At 42.3% G+C, this 15083-nt stretch overlaps 1 protein-coding gene across 9 annotated transcripts in view; it reads left to right on the top strand.

The window, feature by feature from the left end:
• Positions 1–15083, top strand: part of LDLRAD4 (low density lipoprotein receptor class A domain containing 4) — a 433421-nt gene that overhangs the window by 166977 nt on the left and 251361 nt on the right. For 8 of the 9 annotated variants that reach the window (XM_077778111.1, XM_077778113.1, XM_077778112.1 and 5 more), the window contains one exon: positions 7236–7707. In XM_077778111.1, the coding sequence (XP_077634237.1) occupies positions 7668–7707 (40 nt within the window). In that variant the 5' untranslated portion in view covers positions 7236–7667. The remainder of the gene's footprint in view (positions 1–7235; positions 7708–15083) is intronic. The other variant, XM_077778119.1, reaches the window with a different exon arrangement.

Below are 15083 nucleotides of genomic sequence, written 5' to 3'. Positions count from 1 at the left end.
GATATGATGAGAGGAGTTATAATCACTGTAGCAACTATTATTTCTTTACCATTCTGTGTATGTTTCCTCATGGAATGTACAAGAATTCTATGAGGTAGGTCCCACCATTGCTTTCATTTTACAGATGAGGAAACTGAGGCTCAAAGGGGTTAAGTAACTGCTGAAATCACACATAGCCTAAAATGAGGTGAACTGAAGGCAGTCTGACTTAGCCTGCCCTTTTGTCCTCTGCGCTGTTTCTGTATAAAGCTCTCATTTGATGTCTTTTAAATGGTGGAGGGGTTGGCACTGCCTGGGCTCCAGACTCCTAGCTGGAACTTCTCTCACGGAATGCCCTCTGGGCTTTGAGTGCCCTGTGGCTAGCAGCCTCTTTGTGTACCATGCCTTCGGTACTTTGTGCAGCCGATGCAGGACAGAGGTAGTAAGAGTGATCAGGTGATCAAGCTGAAGCTCAGATGTGATTCAGTGCAGTATTACCAGTATGTATTGGGTACCTGCTATATTCTAGGCCCCATGATCAATGCCGAAGATACCAAGATTAGCAAGAAAAGGTTTCCATTAGGAAACCCCTCCATAAATACCATAGACACGGTGAGGACGGGAACTTGGTTTCTTTTGTTCCACACTGTTTCCCATCATGTAAAATAATACCTTGCTAGAGTAATATCCACAAAGAGCTATTGAAATACTGAATGAAAGGATGCAGCTTGTACAGTGTTCTTTAGGCCAGAAAGCAGGGCTTGTCATGGGCAAGGCCTAGGTATTATATGGAAGGCTGCTGTTAGCTCCTCAGTCCTCACTGTCTTACTCTTACCAGAGAACCAGAGGACAGCTCCTCCTCCTTATTGCTCATGCTTGTTAGCTCCCTGTGGGAGCCCTTTTTTCTCTGCCTGTTGTGCCCATTGCAAGCTAATTTTATCTGAAGACAGTTGGAATGGGGGAGAGTGCTAGGTGTGGAGCCTTTCAAGACCAGTTTCCTGGTGTGGCCAGTCTGTACCCCTCATACCAGGCAGGGAGGGGTAACCATTTCTCAGGTAGCCACCTTCTGCTTGCCTGGCATTCACAGCTGAGATGACCGTGATGTGCTCAGACTGTGTCAGGTGACCTTTACTATACGTTCTGATTCTGTGCCAAGCTCCCAACCCTTCCTTGCCTTTTCTTTTTAGCATGTTGGTATTGTGGTCATGGGCCACTTTGGGCCCGGGAAAGTGGAAATCATTTCAGTATTCCCTGATCCCCATTGGCAGTGGTACATGTGTGCACTACACCCCTCTTTCAGCTTCTTCCTTTTGGCCAGTTTGTGTAAATGGGAGAACTTGGAGCTTGGGCCTATGCTCTGCCTTTATCATCACAGTCACTTTCAATGCATTCCTTCTCCTCCGTGAGCCTCAGTGTCCTCCGTAAAATGAAGGGGGTAAGGATAGACAACCTCTTGCTTCCTTTGCTCCTAGATGGTATGAGGAGATAGTTACAGACTTTCTGATTCACTAGGAACAGTTATCCTTTTTGCTTATTTGGGAGAAAACTTTCTCCAACTTGATTTAAAGTAAAGCCTCAGACTGTTGTATTTGCCAAAGTGACATTTTAAAGGATGTTCTATAGAATTACTGCTTTTTTCAGTTGCATCTTCTGTGTATATTTGATTTTGTACTTTTTTCCTAAAATGGTGACCTAATTATCTAGAGCCTATCAAGCTCCCCAGGGCTAGGATGGCTTTATAGCTTTTTTTGTTTTTAATTTTTTTAGGTTTATTTATTTAGAGAGAGCACATGTGCACATGAGCGAAGGAGGGGCAGAGAGAAGGAGAGACAGAATACCAAGCAGGCTCCACGCTGTCAGCACAGAGCCCAATGTGGGGCTCAAACCCACGAGCTGTGAAATTATGACCTGAGCTGAGATCAAGAGTTGGAGGCTCAACCGACTGCACTACCCAGGCACCCCTTTAACACCTTTATAAAACAACCTCAAATTGTTTTATACCCCTGAATCATAGAAATTAAAAGTAGCATGAAGTGTCTACAACCCCACCTTGGTCTCTCCTGGTTGCAGGCAGTTCATTTCTCTGACTTGTTCTCAGACTTGGGTTTATGTACAGATTTCCTGTGCTTGGTCACTGTGTTCTTTTCTTTCATACACATTTGTCCTGTTTCTCTTGACCAGAGATAGTGCCACAGGGGAATATTCAAGATCAGAAGAGACCTCAAGTTTCATGTCCTCACTTTACAAATGAGAAAGTGTGAGCCTTTCTGAGTGTGACCCTCTGAGGGTCTTTGAGTGTGACCCTCTGAGGGTCTTGACCAAGTCCTGTAAGTGGGCCCAGAACCAGGGGAAGAATGCCCTATCTGGTGTTGTCTGCTCCATGGCTGCCTTGAGGGCAGGGGCCATGTTTTGTCCAAGGACATACTTTTTTGGTATTAGGAAATGTTGAGACTCATGGGAACTTGCCAAGGTCCGGATTATCTGTTCATGAGGTAAAGGAGCTCATGTGGGTTAAGTGTGACATCTCTTTCCCAGAGTGACACTTGATTCAAACTCTGGTTGGAAATAGATCCTTAGGTTTCTTCTGGCTGCTTTTTCTCACATCTGTCTCCCTGAAACTCCATTACCCCTTTAAACCTAAGTGAACTAGCCAGAAATTGAGGTTTTTTTCAGTAAACAGTGACTCTTCACGTATTAATTTTTGTGGTGAGGGTGTGTGTGTGTGTGTGTGTGTGTGTGTGTGTGTGTTTTGTCAAGGTTAGAGCTGTCTCTTCATTTCTCAGTGGACTTTCTTCCTAGGACTTATTTGGTGGTTAGAACAGTGACAGATCATCAGACATCGGCACGAAGCCTCAACTCTCCAAGTCTTTTCGGCCAGGAGCCCAGCCCGTTTGGCTGTTCAGTCTAGCCATCACCTAGGTAACCGACACTCGGCCAGTGAAGCAGTCTGTCCACCGTGAGAGGAAATAAAAAATGAAACTGCAGTGTTTATTCCTTATGCACTACAATTTTTTTGAATGTGGCTAGATTTTTTAAAGTTTGTTTCACTTCTCTTCTGGGTTTTGGCCTTTGTGCCTACTGTGTGACCCTAATGTTTCCTGAATTGCATATGCCTATTTTTGTAGTGTAATTTTGTGAGAGCTGTGAGCTGTTGAATGCAGTTAAGTTTTCATTCCCCAATGACTTCTAGGAGGACTTCATTTCATGTAAGTTTTTAGGAATAAGTGGTAAAGCAAACATATTCTACAACTTACTTGGTTAGATTTTGTGGGTGTTCATGTTTTAAAAAATGTCCCTTCCTGTGGGGATGTTTTTCCGTTTGGTGTGCTCTATTTCCTTAGTAACTGTTGCTCTGTTATGGGAGGGATTTAATGACATTTTTCAAGTGCAGTATTGAATTAATTTATTTCCTGGTTAGGTCTGCCCATCTTCCCAGTAAAAATAGAATGTGTGTGTGTGTGTGTGTGTGTGTGTGTGTAGAAGACAGGATGATGGTAGCCTGCTTGCTGTAGCGAGGGCTCTTGAATATGTGACTCAGGATGACTCTGACCTTGCATCCTGGGTAAGTTGCCTCTCTCTCTTTACTCTGTCTTTATTTTCTCCCCCTGATTTTCCTGATTTGAATTGGTTTAAGGCATTTTAGTTTAGGGAATTTAGGTTTACCGTTTGGGTTTATCTGACATTCAGAGGTAGTGAGGGGAAGTACAGTTGGCTGGAGGTGCCAAGAGACACAGGCTAATGCCTGNGACAGGATGATGGTAGCCTGCTTGCTGTAGCGAGGGCTCTTGAATATGTGACTCAGGATGACTCTGACCTTGCATCCTGGGTAAGTTGCCTCTCTCTCTTTACTCTGTCTTTATTTTCTCCCCCTGATTTTCCTGATTTGAATTGGTTTAAGGCATTTTAGTTTAGGGAATTTAGGTTTACCGTTTGGGTTTATCTGACATTCAGAGGTAGTGAGGGGAAGTACAGTTGGCTGGAGGTGCCAAGAGACACAGGCATTAGCCCTGACTCTACTGCACAATAATTTTTTTAGAGTTAAGTTATCTAACCTTTGTGGGGTTAGATTTTTCTCTCTGTGGTTTGAAGGGATTTAAAACAGTGTCCTCTAAGGTCCTCTACTGGATAGGATGTTCTGTGAAGTCTGTAGAAATGATCGCTGGTAGTCACTGCCTCATCTTGACCAGTGGGCAGTAGGGAAAGCCCTCCCAATTCAGAGGCTCAGAGCCAGCCCTGCAGAGTAGCCTCTCAGGAAATGCTGCCTTCAGTTCACTGCTTGGGATGGGTTTGTTTTGAAAGTGTTTGCTGAGCTTTTCTGTGTGTACCCCTCTGAACACAAATGGCCTTCATCCACTCATTCACTCATCCATTCATTCAGCAGACATAGGCATGAGGCAGTATCGTAGCTGCTGAGGGGAAATGGAATGTCAGCCAGTCACTGTCCTTGTCCTCATGGCACTTAGAGTCCAGCAGGAGAGAGTGATCGGGACCCCTGCATGCAGCTGTGACTGTGGCAAGTGCTGGGAAGCTGTGTAAACAGGCCAGGAATTTAGCCTAGAGGATGATCATGGAGGCCTCTTGGGCCAGGGTCATTCGAGCTGAGATTGGAAGGTAAGCAGAATCTTGGGCAAGAGCCGTAGGAGAAGGTTAGATGGGGGCAGTGAATGAGGCCACTGTTTGAATTTCTTTGCCTTTTTGCTGATTCTTGGTTGGTTATTAAGCTGTGAAAACAGATGTGCTTTGCTTCTCCTAATTCTGCGTTCTAGTCATCCACTTCTGTTCCCCAGCCTGTTGGGTCATCTGACACCTTCTTATTGAGTGTGACTGGGTTCCTGGCCCTGTTCTGGATGATTGGGTCCCTCACTGAACAGAACAAAGTCTTCAGGTCCTGAGCACTCTCGCTGCTTTATTGTGTATTTCTAGAAAAGGGTATATGTGTTAGTGGTTAGGAAGAAGATGTTTTATGGGAGTTAAGTTTCATTTTAACTTAAAAATTGCATTTATGGAGACTGAGTCTATGCAGGAATATGGAAGTTACTCATGAATGGGATAATAATCTATTCCTCTGGTCTTTATTACCTTACACATCATGCCCTAAAACTCCTGGCCAGAACCATGCCTGAGACCCCAATTTGAGCTGTTAGACACCTGTCACCATACTTCTCTTTTAAGTTAAGAATTGGTGAGTGTCAGGGCACCTGGGTGGCTCAGTTGGTTAAGCGTCCAGCTTCGGTTCAGGTCATGATCTTGCAGTTCATAGGTTCAAGCCCTGCAGTGGGCTCTGGGCTGACAGCTCAGAGTTTGGAGCCTGCTTTAGATTCTGTGTCTCCTCCTCTCTCTCTGTACCTCCCCCACTTGTACTCAGTCTCTCTCTTTCTCAAAAATAAACATTAAAAAAAAGAATTGGTGAGTGTGATGAAGATGGTAAAAAGAAGAAAAGAAAAAAATTGTTGTTTGTTCCATTTCAGTCCACATCTGCCTCAGTCTTTCCCATAGCCATTTGAAATGTGATATAGGATAGCTTGATTTTGTTTTTTAAAAGTAGAGTAGGATACCTTTTGCAATGAAACAAAATAAACAGAAAGCCCATGATAAAATAACAACAAAAATCTCATCACACTTCAGTTTTTCTCTGAGTTTAAAGAAAGAGAACAAATAGGGGCACCTGGGTGGCTTAGTCGGTTAAGCGTCCGACTTTCGCTTAGGTCATGATCTCGCGGTTTGTGGGTTCGAGCCCCGCATCGGGATCTGTGCTGACTTCCAGCTCAGAGCCTGGAGCCTGTTTCAGTCTGTGACTCCCTCTCTCTCTCTGACCGTCCCCTGCTCACGCTGTCTCTCTCTCTCCTAGAAATAAATAAATAAAAAAAAAAACATTAAAAAAAAATTTAAAAAGAAAGAGAACAAATAAAGTCTAATGTTTCTGTGCCTTGAAAGCGCCATAGCAAAGGGCAAAGAGAATTGAGATTTTATAAGGGCAGGTGTTGTTTTTTTTTTTCCTGGCACTTCTATTGCCTCAAGTTGATAGGTATAGTGCATGTGGTTAGTTTACTTTAGAAGTTAGTAGGCCTTTAGGATGCTCACACTGTGTGTGTTGATCATTTTATATGGAATGTTTCAATTCAGAGAAGGAATGTTTTGTCGTATTTTCAAACACTTTAGAGCCACTGTATGCATAAATGATTTTAATTGAAATAATTTTTTTCTACCTGTTCATTAAACTTAGGGACTTGTGGTGCACTACACCTTATTAATTGTGATTGTTACTGCAGGTACATGAAAGCAATACAATTGAATTTCTTAATATAGTTACAGCATTTCATTAATACACAAGGTCTTCCTTATAGCTAGTCTGTATTAGTGATGTTTCCTTTACTACTTTATATTTACAACAAGAGGGCTTAACAGAGTGTTCTTTTCTGTTATATGCCATTTTCTGAAATTATTTTTCTTTCCTCTAGTTTGATGGTGAAAAAGAGGAATAAGGTTATATTTTTGAAAGATTGATATGAATTGATTAGAGTGAAGTGCTGATAATGGAAAAAAGATTGTTTTCCAATACTGGAGAGTCCTTTTCAGGCTCTATTTTTAGAAGTCTCATTCTTTGGGCTTCTAACATTCTTTTTATTAGTGTTGCTTCTTGTATACTATAACAACACTAAAGTATCTGAAAAGTATTTTGTAAAATGTGTTTATTATTATGTAATGGTATGTAATAGGTAATGTAAAATTTCAGATTAAATTTCCTTTTCCTTCTCATTCTTTAAAATATTGATACAGGCCTTTGTTTTCCCCCTTAAGAGTCATTTTTTAAAACTATAGTCATTCCAGGAGTACTGGAGTCCCAAGTCATTCCAGGAGTACTGACAGCAGTGGATAGGAACCTCAGCCTCACTTCTGAGATCTCAGGAACAAGCTTGGGAAATGGGTTTCTTCTACAGGGTACCTGTGAACTACAAGTAACCGAGGGAAAGACATTTGGATGTTGTATAGCCTTTGTAGCCATTCTTAGAGAGGCTTGGAGCAGCAAATGCTGTCCTCTGTCTTTCTTCTGGGGTGCAAGTAAAAGCTACCTCTGCTCCCTGCTCAGGAAAAGGTGCTGTACCTGCCCCCTCCCCAGAGCTCCCCCAGTGCGCATAGCACGGCCATGAATACTGCTCTGGGTGGCTTTTTCTTTCTTTTTTTGGCCTCAATGGGTCTGCTAAATTTCATGTTCCTACAGGTCATCAGGAAAGTGATCTCTTTCTTTTTAATTTCAGCAAGGGGAGAGGCGAAGCACAGAGAGCGGCAGATCAGACCATACTGAGCTCCCTTAGAACGGCTGAGACCCGTGGAGGATGCTGGCTGCCAAGTGGCTGAGGAGGGCCTCACTCTAAGGTGGGAAAGCAGGTCTCAGCGGGACAGCTTCCTCTGCTCCTGGGCTCACCATGGCCCTCACTCTCTGGCTGGACGGCTGACGTGACTGTGTGCCCCAAGTGTGCACGCTGCTGGACTGGGTGCCATCCCAGGTACCACCTGCTCTCAGGGTCTGGGAGCAGGGCAGGTGGGCATCAGATGCTACCAAAAGCCGGACGGGGCAGAGCGATGGACTCCGACAAGCTAAGATGGAAGTGACCTGAGGCCTCGCCCAGGCAATTTTCTCTTGACAGGATAGCTTAAGAGTTGGAGCACAGGCTTGTCTGGGGAGCAGTATGCAGGAAGCTGGTTTTCAGGCCACAAATGCTTTCACAGGTGAGAATCCTCCACACTTAAAATTTTATTTCAACTCTTAGTTGGTAAGTAATAAAATAAGAATTCTATAAAATGAGTATGCATTTACACTTATGAACTGAAGGCAATACAGAGTCAAGAGGTTCAGGCTGCCATTGGTGACTGATTTTGACAAAATAATAGTATGTTTTTCTTCTCTCTAAATAGAAATTTGAAAAAGCATTTGACATTGTATGATTCTACTTTTTTCAAGTAATATGGCACATACAATATCCTAGAAGTCATTGTTCTCTAAAGGAAACATGTCACTTGCAGAGCTATGTACAGGGGATATGTTTTTCTTTACAGAAGTGGGAAGACTCTCTGAGGGAATAAAGTTAATGATGATGAGTGACTCTTCCCTCCCCATCTTTAGTTTTCCTTCTCAGATTTATTTGCATGCAAATGGTAGTGGGGTGGTAATTCTGTGGAACTAACCATGCAGTTAGGATTCTTCTCATGTAAGTGAGCTTATGGAGAAGCCCCGCATCACTATTTGACATTGCTTTGCCCACTGGCTGCCAGTTTGCACATTTTGCAGGGAACCACTCAGTCTGGCTAATGCCCCAGGCCCATGGCCTGAAACACAGAGCCTTTTGAATTTGGGTCCTTGTTCCTTGTCTGATTCACTTAACATCCCAGGAAACCACTTAATCTTTCTGGGCCTCTGGCTCCTTATTTATAAAATAGGGGCTGTGAAGTTAAGGAAACTGATGGAATCCAGGAGACACATATTACATAAGAAGAGGATTTTTGTTTTGTTTTGTTTTGTTTTGTTTTGTTTTGTTTTGTTTAAGGAAAGATAGTAGAATAATCACAAGAAATGACCATATTCTCTGGCCCTGTGAGTCTTAAAAGTTTGCAACATTTCAAATTCTGTGGAGAGAGCAGGTCAGGTTGTTGTGTGCCTGGAGAGGTTTGGCTCAGGCTGAGGGCCACACAGACTTGGATTGGACTCTGCCTTCTCCCCTGACGAGAGCCCTGCTCTTGGACAGTCCTTGAGCTCTTTCCTGTTTCCCTTTGCTCATTTGTAAATGAAGATGGACACGGCTCTCAATGATGCTGCTCTGGGGAAAAAATGAGACTACCTATGTGAGATGTTGAATATGGAGTTTGATCCTTTCCAGGCCTTTGCTCTTTCCTGATGTGGAGTTACAGGGTTGAGCCTAGTTGCCGAGTCCAGTTCTTCTTGTGCTTTGTGCTCACACTTTGAGTGAACTCCTTAGACTGTCAGCATCTGCATCTATAACACGGGAGCCTTCATCCTGGGGACTGTGCTGAGGAAGGTCATATTAGGGGGGTCACGGCCCTTTGAAAATGAATGAAACTGTATTTAAGTGTAGATTCAGAAGGGCATACAAAGTTGAGTGCTTCAGAACCATCTCAGACTTCCAGCCTGGCTGACTGGAAACTCTGCCCTCCTGTCCTCCCCTAATGGGTACAAGGCAGCTCTTTCAGTTACATGAGCTGCTCCTTCATGGACCATCACTTTCTCTGTTCTGTGTGAAGGGTAGCATACAGGGCATGACATGAAGCACCTCTGTGAAATGGCCAGGCCCTTCAAACTCTTCTTCCCCGCTTCCTGGGAGACATCCGGGGAGGAGAGACACCCAAGAGGTGCATGGAAAGAAGCTCCTAAAGCAATTCTGAGAGGAAGAGGGAACGAAAAAGCTGGAGGAAGAGCAGCACATGGTTCAAAATGTAGACTAACCTAGTCTTCATGCTCCGCATCTGTGTCAGTCCTGCCCGGGAGGTGAAAAGCTTCTGTAGTTGTCACCTCCCCTGCCTAGCTCTGAGACTCCTACCTTACTGCCAGTGCCTTCTTGGGCAGGTAGCCCTTTAGAGGAGCCTGACCAGGGAGTGGATGTTGGGGGGGCACCCCACTGGATTCTAGACACAGTCTCTCCTGAGCCTGGCATTAGTCTGCCATGGTTCATACTTAAGAGAGTTGTGTCCGGTCCTCACCACTTCTTGGGGTTCTCTGCAGCAACTCTGCTCTGAGGAAAAAGGAAGATGTCCCCAAACCCTGTCAGGTTCCCAGGCTGGCTTGAGCCTGGGGCCATAAGACAGTTGGCTCTGATAGAAACCCCTGGGTTCTGCCTAGAAGATTCACAGTAGTTAGTATGGTGCCTGAAACATTAAGTCCCAAGAAAATGGCAGCTGTAATTATAATTATTACTGCCCTGGTTGTGGGCTATGCATAGGACCCAAGTCACCTCCTCAAACATTTGCTTTTAGCCACCCTCTCAAGGCTCTTCCCCACTCACATTTTCTGAACTTCTTTTAAATTATAATTTACCCAAGAACTCTGTTTCCTTACAAATTTGACCTCCTCCTAGTTGCATCAGCCTACCTGAATAATAATCATATTGCTAGGAGTAGCAAAATAATATCCATGGCCAATATTTTAGAGAACTTACCATGTACTTTATCTGTGTATGTGTGCTGGAATTATTGATGCAGGGGCACACGCAGAGCCAGCAGTGAGACCAAGCTGGTAGCCTTTTGAAATCTTCTAGCCCTGCATGCAACCTCGGCTGCACATGGGGGTCACCTGGGGAGCCTCACCACCGCCCAGGTCTCCCCCTCAGAGAGTGGGATTTAATTGCATCACCTAGCCCTGCTAAATAGGACCTATATATATATAGGACCTATAGCCTAACAAGATCCCCAGGTGCTCAGTGCATATGAAAGTCTGGCAAGCTATGAGAGCAAACCCTGTACAAAAATGATGGTTATAGTTTAGAGGAGAGGGTGATCTTGGAGAGTCAGTTCTTGAAAAGGAACTGCCTTGTCCCATTTCCTCAACACAGGTGATTGAATTAATCTGCACATTCTAAAGGAAGCTGTTGATTGTTGAATATTAGTTATAAGAGCTGTTGATTGTTGAATTAAGAGTCGTTATAAGATACCCATGGGTATCTGTAGGACAATGGTTTTAGTGCCCCATTTTCTCTAGGGAAATAACCAGTGATGGAATAAAGGAGATGGAAGTACCAGCCTTCTCTGGAGTGGGTCCCTGTGGAGTAGGCTCATCATTTTTATTCTTTGCCTGCTCTTCTCATCTTTCCCCACATGGTTGGTAAAAGTTACTTATGATGTAGGATGAAAAGGCTGATCCTCTGTCCCTGCCCAAGCAGCACGGTAAAGCTGTAGTCCTAGAGGTGAGTAGGAGGCTGGTGCCCACCCCCTTAGTTGGTTTGCTGTTCTTATGTTTCTTGACATTAGACTTTTCTTATCCCAGGGCAACTAAAGGTGCTGATGTCTTAGTTTCTGTAATTGAAGATGCACTGAATTTGTGGATTTTCTAGGCCAGTGGAAAAAACTCTTGCCTTAGATATTTAAAGTGTGAAGGGGTTAAAGCATTTGTCCTTGGCTTTAAATCTTGTCTTAGAGTGTGACAGAAGTCATTATGCAGTTAATCATATCTCCACTTAAAAAAATTTGTTAGTTGATATTTTAGGTTTCAATTCCCTTGGTGATGGGAGTCTGGGAGGCTCAGAATTCCATTGAAGAAGGACATAGGGGGTACAGTCTGGCCAGGAGGGAAGCCTGGTAGACTAGTGTGAAGCTGTGTTTGCATGGCAAACCCATTGCTTGTTTTACAGTGTGGGCAATTGCTGCGATGGCTGGTGGGAGCTGGAAAGCTCCTCTCTCCCCATGCCATTGCTGGTTTACCTATATCTTTCATTTTGCTTCCTGTGTGAATGTAGGTGTACACACGTAGATACATATTGCAAATTCATTCTCCTAATTACGATTTTCTGTTCTTATGTACATTTAAGAATTTATACATTATTGTAAGTCTTCTCAGCACATGTAATTTAGAAATGATTTTAATCAGTTAGGTACTATTTTATAACAAAAAAAGCTTAATTTTCTCTTTTACAAGTAATACCTGTTTATTGTAAGCAAATTTGGAAAGCTCAGAAGAATTGCAAGAAGAAAAATAATGTAGTCTTACTGTATGAAGCTTTCCATTATTAACATCTGGCTTACATCTTTTCAGTCTTTTTTTCCTGTGTACATTTCTTCCTATAGAACTGTTTTTATAATATGTGTTCACTTTTATAACCCAATCATTCCCCTTTACCATTATGAGCATTTTCTTTAGAAATATGCTTTAAAATTGCTACATCATATTCTCTATGTATGTGTACTTGAATTTAAAATTATGCTTTTATTATTGGATATTGAAGTTTTTGACAGCTTTTGCCCTTGTAAATAATGCTTTGATGAACACTGTTGTGCAAAAAGCTTTTCTATGTATTGGACTATTTTCTTACATTAAGCTCCCAGAATTAGAATTATGGAGTTCAAAGACATGCACTGGTATGAAGGTTTATGACTGAATGTTTTTAAATATTTTGTTATTTTTAAGTAACATGGGGCTTAAGTTTAAGTTTTTTTTTTTTAAGTTTTTTAAGTTTTTTTTTTTTAAGTATTTTTAAGTTTAGCATGGGGCTCGAACATTCAGCATGGGTCTCGAACCCACAACCCCAAGATTAAGAATCACATGCTCCTCTGGCTGAGCGAGGCAAACATCACTATGATTGAATTTTCAAAGGGGTTGGTTGGTCCTAGCTTCTGAGACTGTGCTGAGCTCAGCTTCTTCCAAGTGCTTATTCCCAGTTACTGTGGCCTGTCCCTGCCATTCAGCTGTGAGATGAAGAGCCCTGCTTGCACTGCGGGGTGTCATGAGATTAATGGACATTTATGGAGCTCTTTGCAGCCTTGTGCTGTAGAGCCTACCTGAGGGCCATGAGTTATGGCAATGATGCTAATGTTTCATTTTGGCAAGTGAAAACTCAAGCATCCTAAGTTCATTGTTTTTGTTCTTTCAGATAGTCTCTGCCTGGGTTTAGNCTGCCCCCACTTCCTCTGGGCACAGAGAAATGGGAATCCTTCCAGACTGGGTCAGTCACCTCTCCCCTGAAGCATTCTAATAGTGATGGAGATTTCATCTGAGGTTTGCTATACTCTCTTGTGACTTGGAAAGCATCCTACCTGGGTTATTACCATTACATCCTAAAGAAGATGCCAGTTTTAGGATTCTGCCCCCTCCCCACCACTAATGACCCCCTTAAATACTGTTTTGCATAATTAAATTTCTTGGGCTTTTGGAATCATTTCATTCAATGTTAGAAGAAACATATATCTCTGGATGACTAAATAAATGAACCAAATTCCTGTAGAATTTACAAGTCTTTCTTGTGAAAAGGATGATCGGACCTAGTTGTTAAATAATTTAAGGTTATTTTACTCATAAAGGAGAAGAATGAGAATTGATTTAATAGTCTTCAGGTATCTGAAACAGAGCTATTTTATGAATTTAGGTGTTTGTGTTTTCTTAGCCACTAAGAACCAAAAAAAAGGAAGAATCACTTAAATTGAGTTGTTGGGATACTTATTTTTCCTCCATGGAATTCTTTCACACTAGCTCAAGTGCTGGGACCCTGTGTGGGATGGACCTGGCCTTACTTCGAGGCTTGACCAGAGCTACACTATTCCAACGGCTCTCTCTGAACAGCCTTGAAGGACCTTGAGCCACCCAGACTTTCAGCTTATTACTCACCCCTTTGAGGTTATGCCTTGTGTGCTGACCATGGATGACCTTAGCTCACACTTTCCAAATCTGCCTGAAGGATGCTTGTTTTAGTTGATAGCAAGAGCCAAATTCTGGAGGAAGAAATTTAATTGGTTTCTTTACTGTAGAACTATTCAAAGTCTTTAATATGAAACTTGTAATATGAAGATCCCTAATGGACAGATAATGGGCAGCATTTCCCAAATGACAAGACCTTGAAGGCTTTTTAGAAAGCAAAACATTAGAGGGTTCCGGTGTCACTGTCCCACAGTACTAGTGAAGCAGAGCTCTGGCCAGATGTGTGTAATGTACTGCAGATGAATATAAGGTGAGGAGGTAGTCTGCCTTCCTGCCTCCGTTCTCCCCCTTCACTCATCTGCCAGCATTTATTAAAATGCAGCTTTAATTATACCTTATCTTGTCCCCAAACTTTTCATGGTTTCTTGCTTCCCTAAAAAGAGTCTAGACTCCTCAGCCTGGAGTTCAAAGTTCCCTGGTATTTTCTTCCATCATTCTCTTGCTGTGACTGAAGTTCTGGGCAAACTGGACTACTTGCCCATCCTCAAATAGTTTTTTAGCTTTTTAAATATCTCAGTGCCTTTACAAATGCTTCTTCATCCCCCTTAGACTTTATCTTTCTACCATTTTCTCTGATTTCAGAGTCTGTCTCAGTTCTATGACATCTTCTGTGATGTGCATGAGAGAAGCCCAGACGATCTTCCTAGCTGCAGTTTAACAGATGTAGAAGAAATGATTGATAATAATAGCATTTTGTAAACTGTTGCATGCTCTGGCTTGAGGGAAGTTAGATTTGCTAAGAGCTATCAGAATATGCTGTGGTGTATGTGCTTGGTTTTTACAATGCCCTATTTAGCCTGGAATCTGGTCCTCCTTTAAAAACCTAACCCTTATTTAATAACATTCTTTCTATGTGTAAATTGTTTTCTAATAAGCCCCAAAAGTATTTCCATTTTCTTCCCTCTAAACTATTCTGCACTGTTTCCAGAGTTTTCCTACTGTGACAAATATGATCCTCTTTTTCAGAGGCATCATGGTAGCCTAATGCCTGAGGAGTATATATACCCATTTTAAATAAGGACAAGAAGTAATCTCAGTGTTGCTTGAAACTGTATTTATTTTAGGGTTACTTAAATATGTACAACATAAATATAGTGATGAACTTATTTTTATAGCTTTTAAATAGCTAAAACAAATATAGGAATTATATAGTCAAAATCATTCAAATTGTTGTTTAATCCGACAGATACTTTTATTTTGCTGAAGCCTTCCATTTCCTAGCCTTTTAAATTTCTGAGCAGAACATCCTAAAGGGTGACTCAAAGTGATGATGGGTACTTATTGCTGAAATATAGGATTTACACACAAAAGTCAACAAGGCTGGTTTGAATGATGGTTTTAAGCAGTCAGCACTGGTTTAAGATGAATTCCTTGTCCTTGATATCCAGGGTCAAAAACAACCTACAAATCTCATTAGGTTCTTTGAAAAATATTCATTTTTGTCCATCATACTTCTTAAACTTGGATGTTTAAGTTACCACTGAAAGGAGTGGGTTAGTCTGGAAAAATCAGAAACTTGTGCACAAAGCAGGTTACTGCTTCAACATGTGACCCTTTGAATTTCTTTCTTGGGTCCTAGATTCTTGCCATATTGGTGTGCAGAGGATTTAGAACCTTTCATTTGGACTGTCCTTGCTTACCATTGCAGGATGAGTTCAGAGGCCAGAAAAGGCATGGCTTCCTGTAGAAATAG

Source organism: Crocuta crocuta, unplaced genomic scaffold, assembly GCF_008692635.1.
Source record: "Crocuta crocuta isolate KB4526 unplaced genomic scaffold, BGI_CrCroc_1.0 scaffold26, whole genome shotgun sequence".
In the NCBI taxonomy this organism is placed as follows: Eukaryota; Metazoa; Chordata; class Mammalia; order Carnivora; family Hyaenidae; genus Crocuta; species Crocuta crocuta.
The sequence above is the reverse complement of the archived record's forward strand: the minus strand, read 5'-3'. Positions and strand labels throughout refer to the sequence as shown.